Source organism: Asterias amurensis, chromosome 2, assembly GCF_032118995.1.
Source record: "Asterias amurensis chromosome 2, ASM3211899v1".
Lineage (NCBI taxonomy): Eukaryota > Metazoa > Echinodermata > Asteroidea > Forcipulatida > Asteriidae > Asterias > Asterias amurensis.
In genome coordinates this window covers 28,103,801-28,117,687 of record NC_092649.1, presented here as the reverse complement: position 1 = coordinate 28,117,687, position 13,887 = coordinate 28,103,801, and the positions used below count along the sequence as shown (strand labels likewise).

Genomic DNA, 13,887 nt, shown 5'->3' with positions numbered 1-13,887 from the left:
GGTACGTAAATCCAGAGGTCGTTTGGTACTAATCCTGCTCAAGTAATATTTCTTTGTGCAACCTCAAAATCATTAAAACAAATTCCTGGTCAGTTTCCCTTGTGGTTTATTGTTGTATAATAGTATACTAGATAACATTAGTAATAATAATAATAGTAATGATAATAATAAAAAATAATAAAAAATAATAATAATAATAGTGGCTTCTTATATAGCACGCATGTCTGTCACTCAGTGACGCTCAAGGCGCTTTAATATACAGTATTTTCCTGCAAGGTATGTGGGACTACGTTTGAATTATGACATCTACTACATAAAACCATGTAGTGGTATACAAGATGCTGCCAATCAAACTAGGAACACTGGGGTGAACCCCCTTCTTTTTTCGATACGTGCACTGGGTTCTTTTACGTGTGTTACACAACACACAGGACCATTGGCTTTATGTCCCATCCGAAGGGCAAAGTGATGGTTAACTGTCTTGCTTAAAGACACAAGTGCTACAACTGGGACTCGAACCCACTCTCTGCTGCTCAGAAACACCAGAGTTTCAATCCGAAGATGACTGCGTACCTGAGTGTCATGATAAATACGTGACTCTTAAAATGTCTCTCCTTCCGTCAGGAAAACACTCCCCACAGAACCCACCACATCGGCCGGCTACTCTCTGGTCCAACTAAAACAAGAAAAAGAACAAACATAAACATACCACTGTAAAAACTTATCGACAGGAATGAAAACCTCTCCATCAAAATCTTAACCACATATTAGCCATTTTGAGATATGGTGGACACAGCATTATGACACCATTGGATTTGGGTAAATCTGTCTTTTTACACCCAAACCAAACCAATGTATTCCTATAATGTCAACCATATCTCAAAAAAGCTAATTGTAAATAGAGTTGGCAAGTTTTGACCTGCAAGTTGGGGGCCATCATTCATTTGGTCAGTAATAAACCCTAGCAGTCTCTCTCTTTCTAGTAGACATAGGCAATTGACAAAGTACATGTAGACATCTGTTCCTCAAATTGTACCCAGCTTGAATCACTGGTACCGCTCCCCCCCCCCCCCCCCCCCCAGCACGTTTACTAAATCAGGCAGTGAGTTAATCCAACGGTTCTTTTCAGAACCACCCCAACTCATTTAGAGACAGTTTTCTTATTTCCACCATGCAAAGTTTCAAATCCTACAAATCAGGCAAAGTTTCAGACCGAGCAGTGGCAGGGTCAGTAAAAATCATCCGCATAAGATGAAATGCATTAGATCGGTTACAAAACACAATGTGAACTTAAAATGACCTTTGGGAAAATCCCAGTTGTGAAGAGGATAAAGTTGTCTATACCCTGACTGCAAATAAAACACCCCTGGATTTCCCGATAAAAACAGAGAAATCACATCCCTGATAAATACTCACATTATCTCTGGTTAGTCTCTTAGTTACAGCGTACCCTGATGTGTCCCAGTCTACCCCTGGAGCTAAGGCTAATCTGGTTCCAATCAGATTGATACGAAAACGACCCTGTGGACAGGCAGCTGAACTGTAGCAATCACCAGCCGAAGCATACGGGACAAAGTCACCATATCGGACATCCGCAAAGGTTGGGTCAGTTGCTGTCAGATTGAGAAATAGGGAGAAAAATTACCTTGTTTTTAAATGAAAAAAAAACCCACCAGAATTAGCTGTTGCAAAGAGCTTATCAACAACACCTGTGGTATAAATGCAAAACAAATTGTAATGGCTTTACGTTTCAACCCCAGCAGAGACTTTCTTGAAGGCTGATAAGCGGGTCGAAATGTTAGGCAATTATCTATTTCTTGGTGGACGAGATAACATTGAAATATCATCCATTATAAGCTTTACTTTTTGAGAAAACACTTAAACAATAAACAATTTTCGATAAAGAGATTAACAAATTTATTTTAAACACATGTCATGATTGTGACTGATTGTGAACCAATTTATTTTTCGGCCAATTTTTAAACACAGGCCATTTTGAGCCAGGATTTTTCGGGAAAAAAACTGCAAGGGGTTAAACTTGTTCTTTTGACTGATTTTGAATCATTTTTATTTTCGGCCAACTTTTAAAAAAGGGCCATTTTCAGCCAGGATTTTTTGTAAAAAAAAACAGCAAGGGGTTAAACTTGTTATTTTGACTAATTTTGAACCATTTTATTTTCCGGCCAAATTTTGAAAACGGGCCGTTTTGAGCCAGGATTTTTTGTTAAAAAAACTGCAAGGGGTTAGACTTGTTATTTTGACTGATTTTGAACCATTTTATTTTCCGGCCAATTTTTAAAAACAAGCCTTTTTGAGCCAGGATTTTTTGTTTAAAAAGTTGCAAGGGGTTAAACTTGTTCTTTTGACTGATTATGAACCATTTTATTTTTCGGCCAATCTTAAAAAACGGGCCATTTTGAGCCAGGATTTTTTGTTAAAAAACTTGCAAGGGGTTTAACTTGTTCTTTTGACTGATTTGAACCATTTTATTATTCGGCCAACTTTTAAAAACGGGCCTTTTTGAGCCAGAATTTTTTGTTTAAAAAGTTGCAAGGGGTTAAACTTGTTCTTTTGACTGATTTTAGACCCTTTTATTTTCCGGCAAATTTTTAAAAACGGGCCTTTTAAAGCCAAGATTTTTTGTTAAAAAAACTGCAAGGGGTTAAACTTGTTCTTTTGACTGATTATGAACCATTTTATTTTCCGACCAATTTAAAAAACGGGCCTTTTTTGAGCCAGGATGGTTCCGTTAAAAAAGTTGCAAGGGGTTAAACTTGTTCTTTTGACTGATTATGAGCCATTTTATTTTCCGACCAAGTTTTAAAAACTGGCCTTTTTGAGCCAGGATTGTTCCATTAAAAAAATTGCAAGGGGTTAAACTTGTTCTTTTGACTGAATTTGAACCATTTTATTTCAGGCCAAATTTTAAAAACGGGCCATTTTAAGCCAGGATTTGTTGTTAAAAAAACTGCAAGGGGTTAAACTTGTTCTTTTGACTGATTTTGAACCATTTTATTTTTTGGCTAATTTTTAAAAACGGGCCTTTTTGAGCCAGGATTTTTAGTTTAAAAAGTTGCAAGGGGTTAAACTTGTTCTTTTGACTGATTTTTTTTTCCGGCAAATTTTTTAAAACGGGCCATTTTAAGCCAGGATTTGTTGTTAAAAAAACTGCAAGGGGTTAAACTTGTTATTTTGACTGATTTTGAACCATTTTATTTTCCGGCCAAATTTTGAAAACGGGCCGTTTTGAGCCAGGATTTTTTGTTAAAAAAACTGCAAGGGGTTAAACTTGTTATTTTGACTGATTTTGAACCATTTTATTTTTCGGCCAATTTTTAAAAACGGGCCTTTTTGAGCCAGGATTTTTAGTTTAAAAAGTTGCAAGGGGTTAAACTTGTTCTTTTGACTGATTTCATTTACCGGCAAATTTTTTAAAACGGGCCATTTTAAGCCAGGATTTTTTGTTAAAAAAATTGCAAGGGGTTAAACTGGTTCTTTTGACTGAATTTGAACCATTTTATTTCTGGCCAAATTTTAAAAACGGGCCATTTTAAGCCAGGATTTGTTGTTAAAAAAACTGCAAGGGGTTAAACTTGTTATTTTGACTGATTTTGAACCATTTTATTTTCCGGCCAAATTTTGAAAAACGGGCCGTTTTGAGCCAGGATTTTTTGTTATAAAAACTGCAAGGGGTTAAACGTGTTATTTTGACTGATTTTGAACCATTTTATTTTTCGGCCAATTTTTAAAAATGGGCCTTTTAAAGCCAAGATTTTTTGTTAAAAAAACTGCAAGGGGTTAAACTTGTTATTTTGACTGATTATGAACCATTTTATTTTTCGGCCAATCTTAAAAAACGGGCCATTTTGAGCCAGGATTTTTTTTAAAAAAACTTGCAAGGGGTTAAACTTGTTCTTTTGACTGATTTGAACCATTTTATTATTCGGCCAATTTTTAAAAACAGGCCTTTTTGAGCCAGGATTTTTTGTTTAAAAAGTTGCAAGGGGTTAAACTTGTTCTTTTGACTGATTTTAGACCCTTTTATTTTCCGGCCAATTTTTAAAAACGGGCCTTTTTAAGCCAAGATTTTTTGTCAGAACAGGTTTAACCCCTTGCAGTTTTTTTAACAACAAATCCTGGCTTAAAATGGCCCGTGTTTAAAATTTGGCCTGAAATAAAATGGTTCAAATTCAGTCAAAAGAACAAGTTTAACCCCTTGCAACTTTTTTGATGGAACAATCCTGGCTGATTATGAACCATTTTATTTTCTGACCAATTTTAAAAAACGGGCCTTTTTTGAGCCAGGATGGTTCCGTTAAAAAAGTTGCAAGGGGTTAAACTTGTTCTTTTGACTGATTATGAACCATTTTATTTTTCGGCCAATTTTTAAAAACGGGCCTTTTTGAGCCAGGATTGTTCCGTTAAAAAAGTTGCAAGGGGTTAAACTTGATCTTTTGACTGAATTTGTACCATTTTATTGTCCCGCCATATTTAAAAACGGGCCTTTTTGAGCCAGGATTTCTTGTTTAAAAGTTGCAAGGGGTTAAACTTGTTATTTTGACTGATTTTGGACCATTTTATTTCCGGCCAAATTTTTAAAATGGGCCTTTTTGAGCCAGGAGTTTTTGTTAAAAAAACTGCAAGGGGTTAAACTTGTTCTTTCGACTGATTTTGAACCATTTTATTTTTCGGCCGATTTTTTAAAACAGGCCTTTTTAAGCCAGGATTTTTTGTTTAAAAAGTTGCAAGGGGTTAAACTTGTTCTTTTGACTGATTTAAGACCATTTTATTTTCCGGCCAATTTTTAAAAATGGCCCATTTTAAGCCAGAATTTTTTGTTAAAAAAACTGCAAGGGGTTACACTTGTTCTTTTGACTGATTTTGACCATTTTATTTTTCGGCCAATTTTTAAAAACGGGCCGCTTTGAGCCAGGATTTTTTGTTAACAAAACTGCAACTGGGTTAAACTTGTTCTTTTGACTGATTTAAGACCATTTTATTTTCCGGCCAATTTTTAAAAATGGCCCATTTTAAGCCAGAATTTTTTGTTAAAAAAACTGCAAGGGGTTAAACTTGTTCTTTTGACTGATTTTGACCATTTTATTTTTCGGCCAATTTTTAAAAACGGGCCGTTTTGAGCCAGGACTTTTTGTTAAAAAAACTGCAACTGGGTTAAACTTGTTCTTTTGACTGATTATGAACCATTTTGTATTCAGACCAAGTTTTAAAAACGGGCCTTTTTGAGCCAGGATTTCTTGTTTAAAAAGTTGCAAGGGGTTAAACTTGTTCTTTTGACTGTTCTTTTAAAGCCTTAATCCAACTGTCACCATCTTGTTCCCTACACGCTACAGCAACAACGAAGCCATCTCTCAATTAATAAAAACAGGGACCAGGCTATTATTTACTTTCCAACTTCACTTTTGGTTTGACATTGATTTGAATGGGTGTACAAAAAAGATGGCCACAAACTGACGCGGGTCTTTGAAAGTTACTCTAAACTTTACAACGATGTGTGTTCAGCTCTGTGAAAAAAATTACAGGCATATTTCTTGGGTGTAGTGGGATTTGAACCCGCAACTTAAGCAATTCTAGAGCAGGGTCTTAAAACTTACTGACTATCTCCATGTTAGTGACGTTGAATCTAAGCTTCCTGAAAGTCGTCAGTCCAGCTTCCCGGTGACCTTCGTCGGTGCATTCACAATTGTCATTACGATTGCCATTGTGTGGGCACTGGGTGGGGCGTAATAATCTGTAAAGACAACCAGTTAATCAAAAAAGGACTTGTTAATATTATTTTTAATAATTTAGATATGAGAAATGATTTCTGAAGCCCTACACCAAAATATGGCAAGTAAGTGCTTAGCCTTGTAACGTATTTAGCTTAGTAGCGTATATTTGTCACTCGGGCTGTATAATCCCCAGGAAGCTGAGATGGTTTGGAATGAACTAAGTAGCCCAGTGATCAGGGGTATTTATCTTGGGAGAGCTGTGTGACGCCCTTTGGGTGTAAAAAGTGCTATATAAAAATGTGTATTATTGTTATCATAAAAATGCTCTCATCTCTCAATGTCTAATGTGTTTCTTAACTGGTTTTCAGCTTATATTTATTCTATTAAGTTTAAAAAAACTACAATCTAATTGAAATACTGACAACATTAATAAGGAAAACAAGCTGCCCACCTCTTTGGGTATATCTCTGCAAAGTTCTCTGCCTCTCCTGACGACAGACTAATGAACTCCGTGGGAGTGCTGCTTCGCATTCCATGGCAGTAGACAGTCAACGGCCTCCCCTGCACTAGAATGGAATATTCCTTATCCTCACGCATGTTGTGCTGCATTTGAATTTCGTGGCAGCTTGTGGGCTGACCTGCGGATCGTTAGAAGAGGGGGGAATAAGTTTTACTACTTTATACTTGCAGTATCTAAGCTGACCTTAACCATCAAACTTCCATCAAAAGTGCGCCAGATTGAAAATTCTTACACAAATATTGACAAAATAGGGAGACCGTCAAAAAGAGGCTATAATAGATAGGACAGTTGGAAGAGCGCCCACACGCTAATCTTTGGTTCTTTGGTTCAAATCACGCTCTAGTCAATTATTGTTTGATCAACCTCAAAACCAAACTGTTTAACTTACTCCACAAAACACTATGCTCATCATATTTCAACCATGTATTTTACTTCAAATTTCAGAACAAAATTGTAGCAATTATCTTCTTTTTATTCCTTAACTTTTGTTTTACATTTTCTATTCCATTCCCTTCCTCACTACCTCTTAAAAAAAATGCACTCCCCGAGTGCTTTGAACAGACTGTACAAATATTGCGCATATTCAAACACTTCAGCCACTAGGGGAATCCCTAGAAAATAATAGCTGTTTGGGGATGAACAAAGAAAAATTTATCAGAGTAGGAGTTGAACCTGCCACTTATGGGTAAAAACACAGGTGCTCTAGTATATAAACCAGCGCGTAAACCCAGAGGCTTAAGCCTCGCTCTCAACTTTCCTTCCTCAACTCAACACTGGTTGATAATTACCCCGTCAGTTGTTAATTGTGTTACTTGATAAAATTATAAAACTAAAGACATGACTTCTCTTCTTACATGGTTGGTAGTTACAGATCTCTCTAGTCTCTGGTCTGATGGTGGGAGGTCCGCACATACTCCCCGGGTGACGCTTCCCAAGAAGGTCTCGACACTGAACCTTGCGTTCCTTGAAGCCACCCCCACACTTTTTAGAACACTGTTGAAAGACAAACAATGACATTATAAAAAATACACAAAGAAGCACTGATATTTCAAAGTAGTAAACTGCCAACAAACAAACAAAGTGTTCATCAAATTCATGTGCCAACTTCTGTAAAAAACTTACTACTGTGGCACGTTGATATAATCGCATATCATGGGGGGAAAAGTTGAACTGCTTTTTTTATTGTGAAACTTTTAGGAGGCAATTCAACTGTTCCATGGTAGATGTTTCTACACCAGGTTGTAGCCAAAATTCAGAGCCACTTTAGCACACAAATTAGCTAAGCGAAACAGACGTTACCAAAATACCATGTCACATGGTGTGTGATCTGTGAGTGATATTATGCTTATTGTTTGTTAGCAGAAAGTAAGCTTTCTGCTTAAGCAGCTCTATAAAATTGGTCCCACGTGCTTTGCAAAAACTATCAAGAAATTCCTGACATTATTTTTATCACAAGAGGGCGCCCTGACCTGACTCCACGGTCCTTTAACCCAGTGAACGTCCGCTGAGCACACACCAAGGAAACACTGCCTGGAGCTAAGTGGCTTAGTGGACCTATCACAGGAATCATCATCAGTTGGGATGGCCCAGCTATCTGGGCTCTGGGCCTGGCATGTAATGGATCGTGTCTGCTCGCCTGGACCACATTGGGCAGAACACTGATGAGGGGAGAGGGGGAGGAAGGGTTAAGGTCAAAAGGTCAAAACTGTTACAATTTCAAAACAATTAAAATCCATGTACAGTCAAATCTAGTTATAACATGGTTTCTGGGACTGACAAAATTACCTCTTTATAATAGGAACATTGTTATAAGAGGACAGCAAAACAAAGTATTGCAAAGCGTAAATGGGTTTAAGAACTTCAGAATGCACTCTTTACAAGCAGAACCTCTTCTTAAAGGCACTGGACACTAAAGCTAATAGATTAAGACCAGTTTTCTCACTAAGTGTATCTCAACATATGCATAAAATAACAAACCTGTGAAATTTTGAGCTCAATTGGTCGTCAAAGTTGCGAGATAACTATGAAAGAAACAACACCCTTGTCACACAAAGTTTTGTGCTTTTAGATGCTTGATTTTGAGACCTAAAAAACTAATTCTGAGGTCTCTAAATCAAATTTGTGGGAAATTACTTCTTTATCGAAAACTATGCCACTTCAGAGGGAGCCGTATTATACTATCAACCTCTCCCCATACTCGTAAGCAAGTAAGGTTTTATGGTAATAATTATTTTGAGTAATTACCAATAGTGTCCACTGCCTTTATAGTAGTGCTCTTTTGAACGAGAGCTGACTGTAAATACATCTCAAACATAAAAAAAAAAAGGTAAATGATCATTATGCCTTCAAATCCAGAATAAGAAACAAAAATAATGTCTGTATAGTCTAAGAACTTCCAAAGAAATCTTGAGTAAAATTCTTTCACGATCAGACATTTTTTATTAAGTTTCTTTTTAGTTCAAACATAGATGTCGGAAATAGTCTTCTTGCAAATCACACTCATATAATTCAAACGATGTACGTATTCTGGAGGTTGTTGGTTCAAATCCCACTCTTGTTCAAACCCCAATCAAATAGAACTTCTGGCAAACTTAGTGATCATTTGTTAAAAAGCAATACCATGCTTTTAAAATGACCTCTAGCCTATGACCCTATGAAACTGACCTCTTCCCAGGGTCCAGCAAGCCATGTCATACGTGGTGAATCACAGTTGTGAGTATTGCACTTTGTATTTTCTCTGGGTTTGCGGCGTGAGGCACACATGGCGTCATCCACAAGGCTTCCCTTGCTATCTATGCAGTCAACCTTGCGTAGCTTTCGACCCCCATTGCACGTACTGGAACACTGCGTATAAACACATGAAGTACCCATAGTCATCAATACATTCTTGACGTTAGATGACATTGTCTCTGAAGCCAAATCTACTGGGAGTCTACAACTACTGAGGAAAACATTTCTGCTGGGAAAAATTAACTGCCAACAGACGGCCCTTAAAGACTCGTCCCCGAGGAAAATGAACCACTTGAATTGAGCCAGTCATAGTACACTTGAAATAACACTTCAATAAATTATCATCAACTTTATCATCTATGGCTGTGCAAGAAGTGACAGGAGTTATTTTGTACTGTGATTCATGGTTGGAATGTTCAACAAACCACAAGGTTACGCCAGGTCAACTATTCTGATTATTATTTGGAGACAGATTGTAAGCATACACACACTTTGCTGAATGTCCCTGTGCTCATGATATTTGCCTTCTCACTTGGTGCCCCCTTGATGTCTCTTCAAATAATGGCTTCTAAACTTCACTGTGGATACATCTCCCCAATTGCCCTTACACCCCTTGCCCTTACCAAGAAGTTCCCATTCGATGATCCATGAGGCAACAGTGGCATTTGCCTTCAATTCCCTGCTTAACACCCCTTGAAATTCTCAAATAATATTTCACATGTCCCCTCAGAAAGGTATCATGAACTGAAGAAAACACCCCATCCCCTAAATGATCACTCCCCAATGTTTATAGTCTCATCTCATCTAGGGACACTTCACAAAATCTACTTGAGGGGGAAACAAGAAGAAGGAACGTCTTCCAATACCTGATTCCATCTGCCTTTCTTCCAGCGATAAGTCAGACATTTTTCTCGACTGCATTTTTTGGCCGTCTTTGGTTTGGTTCGGAGGCAGAGAGACTCCTCCATGACTTGGTCTTTCATCTTGCAGGCAGTTTCTCGGTAGCGCATACCCTTGCCACACGTCACTGAACACTGGGATGAGATTAAGATTGAAAAAAAAAAAAAGATGATCAAATCAATTTGCTGTGAGGGGTCTGAGGTTATTTTAAAAAGTCGAGATAATAATAATAGGGCTTCCGCAAGCCCTTCAAAGCGCCCCACTAATTATGAACCTCGTTCATCGGGCCACAAGCGTTTATGAAACTACCTAAACAAATGGGCGCACAGGTTACTAATCATTCACATCAATCAACATTCTCAGATACCCTTTTTCTCCAGGGTGTTGTGAAAAAGCTTGACATAAGCGCAGAATTCCCTGCTTCTGCAAGCGCAGATTCTTTGTTTACGGTTAAAGCAGAGCATAAAATTGGACCGTTTATTTGAACCCAAACTCTGGTGACTTGGCCCAATATCTTGACTATGCTTACCTCGGAATTCTGCACATACAGCCTATAGAACTATGTGGTTTACAGGGCGCCATAAGCGCAATATTCCGCGGTAAGCAGAGTCAAGATATTGGGCCCAGAACTTGAGTTTGAAGTAAAAAACTGATGACCAATATTTTGAGGGTTCATTTTACAACCAGCAGTACAGAGTTATGATAAACATTTCATCAGCCCTCAACATACAGACTACAATTTTATAGCTCTCCACCCTTTTCACTCAAAGTGTAAATAAATCTTTCCAAGCCTAACTGTGTTTATCAACTTAGATGCCAGACATTTAACTTCAAATATTTATAGTCCGTCAGAAAGTTGAACAGCCTAGCACTTCAGTTCTTGTTACAAACCTTGCAAAAATATGCGCTGCCTGTCATTGACCAGCTGACTGTAATTTGTACTTCAGTAAATTTACCAAAACATTTCGTCTCAGGACAAGGAAGAATGTGACTAGCCTGAATATCTGATGTCACCCTTTGAGAATCGTGAATTACGCCAGAGATCTGGGCCCAATTTCATGGCTTTGCTTACCGCCGAATTCTGCGCTTACGATCACGATTCCCTTGTTACGTGCAAGCGTCGAATTTCTGCGCTAGCCTTTTAAGCGTAGAATGCCTAGTAACGTGAAGTACGCATGCGCAGAAGCCCAAATTCGCCGCTAACCCGTGAAATACGCTTGCCTGCTTCCGTAATCGCCGATTCTGTGCTTACGGTAAGCAGAGCCATGAAATTGGGCCCTGTTGTTGAGCCGACAAACACCCTTGACCTTGCATCATTTCACATGGCAGTCATAGTTCTGGAGATTTGCAGTTAAATCCAACATACATGTTAGACATATTAAGCCATCACCTGTCCTTATCATTGTGGATAATGACAGGGGTCCAGTATAGAACATGACTTGATGAATTTCGCAGTTTCACCATCCTAATGTAACATTATCGCCAAAAGAGGGCGTTTTAAAAGAAGAGCAACACTGGCGAATATCCTTACCTCGCTCCAGCGTCCCACATCCCACTTTGGTGTTGGGCAGGCCATCTTCCGACATTCTCTCTGCATGGCTGGTGTCCCGCCTCTGTCTGCATCACATTCCTTATCTGGCCTCTCGTCACCAGACTCACCTTGACAAATGACTATTCTTGACTGTGAGCCGATACCACACGTCACTGAACACTGTTACATAACAAAAGAACAAGAAAGTTGATCTCACTATTGATAAATACTCAAATGTCATTTGTAATAAAACAAATGCATTAAAAAAAACGACATCTTGCTTTTTTAAGAAGAGAGGAAAATGGCATCGTTGCCACAGTAAGACTGTTGCAAGTCTTCTTTTTTTTTTTTTACCATTTGGACCCGTTAAGTGTGCATGTTTGAGTCATTCACTCATTAATGTACATTCAGGCATGCATGCTTTCGTTTTTGAAAGGGCAAGGGCACCAAGGCATTTTCACCTCAGTAAAAGGCACCCTATGAGGACATTTTTACTGAAGTTTTAATTTCAGGGGCACCAAGGAGGCAAACGCCTTAATTGCCTCTGTGAAGTATCAGGCTTGTATGTTCCGCATGAGATCCGCACGACATTTGCACGATCCATTAGACATGATCACTTTCACATTCGCTCACCTCATTCCATCCTTCAACATTCCATTTTGGTGCTAGGCAAGCCATCTGTCTACATTCTCTCCGTGTGTCTGGTTTCCCGTCTCCCTCTGCCTCGCATTCCTCATCTGGCCTCTCGACACCCGACTCATCATGGCAAGTAACTGTTCTTGTGTCTGAACCAATCCCACAAGTCACCGAACACTGTAGGAACAAGAAAGCAAAGCATTTATTGAAAGAGAATTGCAAAGAAGAAAATGAACTTTTGAACAATGGTTAAATAGGTATAATCTTTCTAATACACTAAACTATGAGGTTCAAAGCAAAGCAAGGCAAGTGTCTTCTATTGAAAATTATGATTAAACTTGTAAAAATAGCTGTCTATGAGAAAGCCATTTTGGCCATTTTGTTAATTTAACTATGAAATTAAAAGTGAGGCAAGTGTCTCATCAAACAAGATTTAATCTTCATGTAAAGCTAGTCATGAAGAAGCCATTTTGCTTTTTGGTACACTAAACTATCAGATTCAAGGCCAGGCTAGCTTTTAAAATAGACAGGTTGCTCCTACATCGTCATTTTGCTATTGGATTTTTTATAAAGCAGTCAAGATGATGCACAAAATAAACTCATAAAAAAGACACTAGACACCAGGCAATATTGTTTAAATTTTTAAACACTTTTTAAAACATAGCACCGCCTTCCAGACACCCAAACAAAATTTGAAACACATTTTCTAACCTCGCTCCAGTTGCCAATGGTCCACTCTGGTTTTGGACAATCTGCCTCAATACATTCTCTCTGAGTGTCAGGCATCCTGTCTTCCCCTGCCTCACAGTCCTCATTTGGCCTCTCCTCCCCAGACTCATCCTGACAAATTACCGACCGCGTCTCTACACCAACACCACAATTTACCGAGCACTATGAAAACAATAAAAGAATTTACATTACATTTACATTTCTAAAAAAGATTTAAAAGCTTCTTTTTCATACTTTTGTTTTAAGAAAAAAAAAACTCAAAACAACTTTTCTAACTCTATTAATACAATCCAAGCCAAAATGGTTGAGAACAATTCATATAAATCATAGCCTAATCTTTTTCTGCTACCCCTCAGAATAATTATATCTCAGGCCTGAAATTACACAGAGGCAAGACTAGTTCTAGGAGCTACTAAAATCTAAAGGGTAGTCCTAAGTTAGAAAGAGTTACTCGACTATCACCACGACCATTAACGACTTGTCCACAAGGCTAGCATTCCACTCTTTCATGACGCAAAAAGAAAACCCCACATCTACACAAAGGTTGGTCTATACCTAGACAAAGTAACAGACATGTTTCATGGCCCAAAGCCAAGTTCAGTGAGTGACCCAGTAAAAATAAAAAAATTCCAACATTCAAGCCCCCTGTCGCAATCAGATCTGGTTACTAATAATCCACATGAATCAGCCCCATGTGACAATACAACTACTTGATACTGCTAACCAGAACAACCACAGACTTACTGGCAACTTAAGCACTTTACAGCTTCCTTTATTTAATTATAAGTTCTATGGGTTAACAGTGTGGTAGAAAGTGTTGGGAGTGGTAGAGTTATTATCAAGGGATGTGGTACACACTTCTTAGAAACAAAAACACCAAGTCATCCGCAGAGTGTGGATGGGCTCTTTGTTGTTAAACATTGTGAATGAGAAAGCCTGCATGTAGTTACCACAAAGGTTTGCAGACTTACTTGGAAACGATGATTGTACAACTTATTTTTGTTGTTTACAAGTATTAACAAAACAGTATCACGTCATGAAATAATTAATGACGATGAAGTTTTATTTTCCTATTAAATCAAATATGCATATTAACTGCAGCCCAGTGGTAG

The 13,887-nt window shown here is 38.2% G+C and overlaps 1 protein-coding gene across 4 annotated transcripts in view; it reads right to left on the bottom strand.

Annotated features, from left to right (window-relative positions):
- LOC139954555 (A disintegrin and metalloproteinase with thrombospondin motifs 9-like) overlaps positions 1 to 13,887 on the bottom strand; it is a 190,804-nt gene that overhangs the window by 6,321 nt on the left and 170,596 nt on the right. For all 4 annotated transcript variants that reach the window (XM_071954404.1, XM_071954405.1, XM_071954407.1 and 1 more), the window contains 11 exons: positions 12,758 to 12,937; positions 12,044 to 12,223; positions 11,411 to 11,590; positions 9,846 to 10,013; positions 8,914 to 9,093; positions 7,719 to 7,907; positions 7,104 to 7,242; positions 6,181 to 6,367; positions 5,613 to 5,749; positions 1,417 to 1,613; positions 574 to 676 (listed from right to left, as the gene is read on the bottom strand). In XM_071954404.1, the coding sequence (XP_071810505.1) occupies positions 581 to 676; positions 1,417 to 1,613; positions 5,613 to 5,749; positions 6,181 to 6,367; positions 7,104 to 7,242; positions 7,719 to 7,907; positions 8,914 to 9,093; positions 9,846 to 10,013; positions 11,411 to 11,590; positions 12,044 to 12,223; positions 12,758 to 12,937 (1,833 nt within the window). In that variant the 3' untranslated portion in view covers positions 574 to 580. The remainder of the gene's footprint in view (positions 1 to 573; positions 677 to 1,416; positions 1,614 to 5,612; positions 5,750 to 6,180; positions 6,368 to 7,103; positions 7,243 to 7,718; positions 7,908 to 8,913; positions 9,094 to 9,845; positions 10,014 to 11,410; positions 11,591 to 12,043; positions 12,224 to 12,757; positions 12,938 to 13,887) is intronic.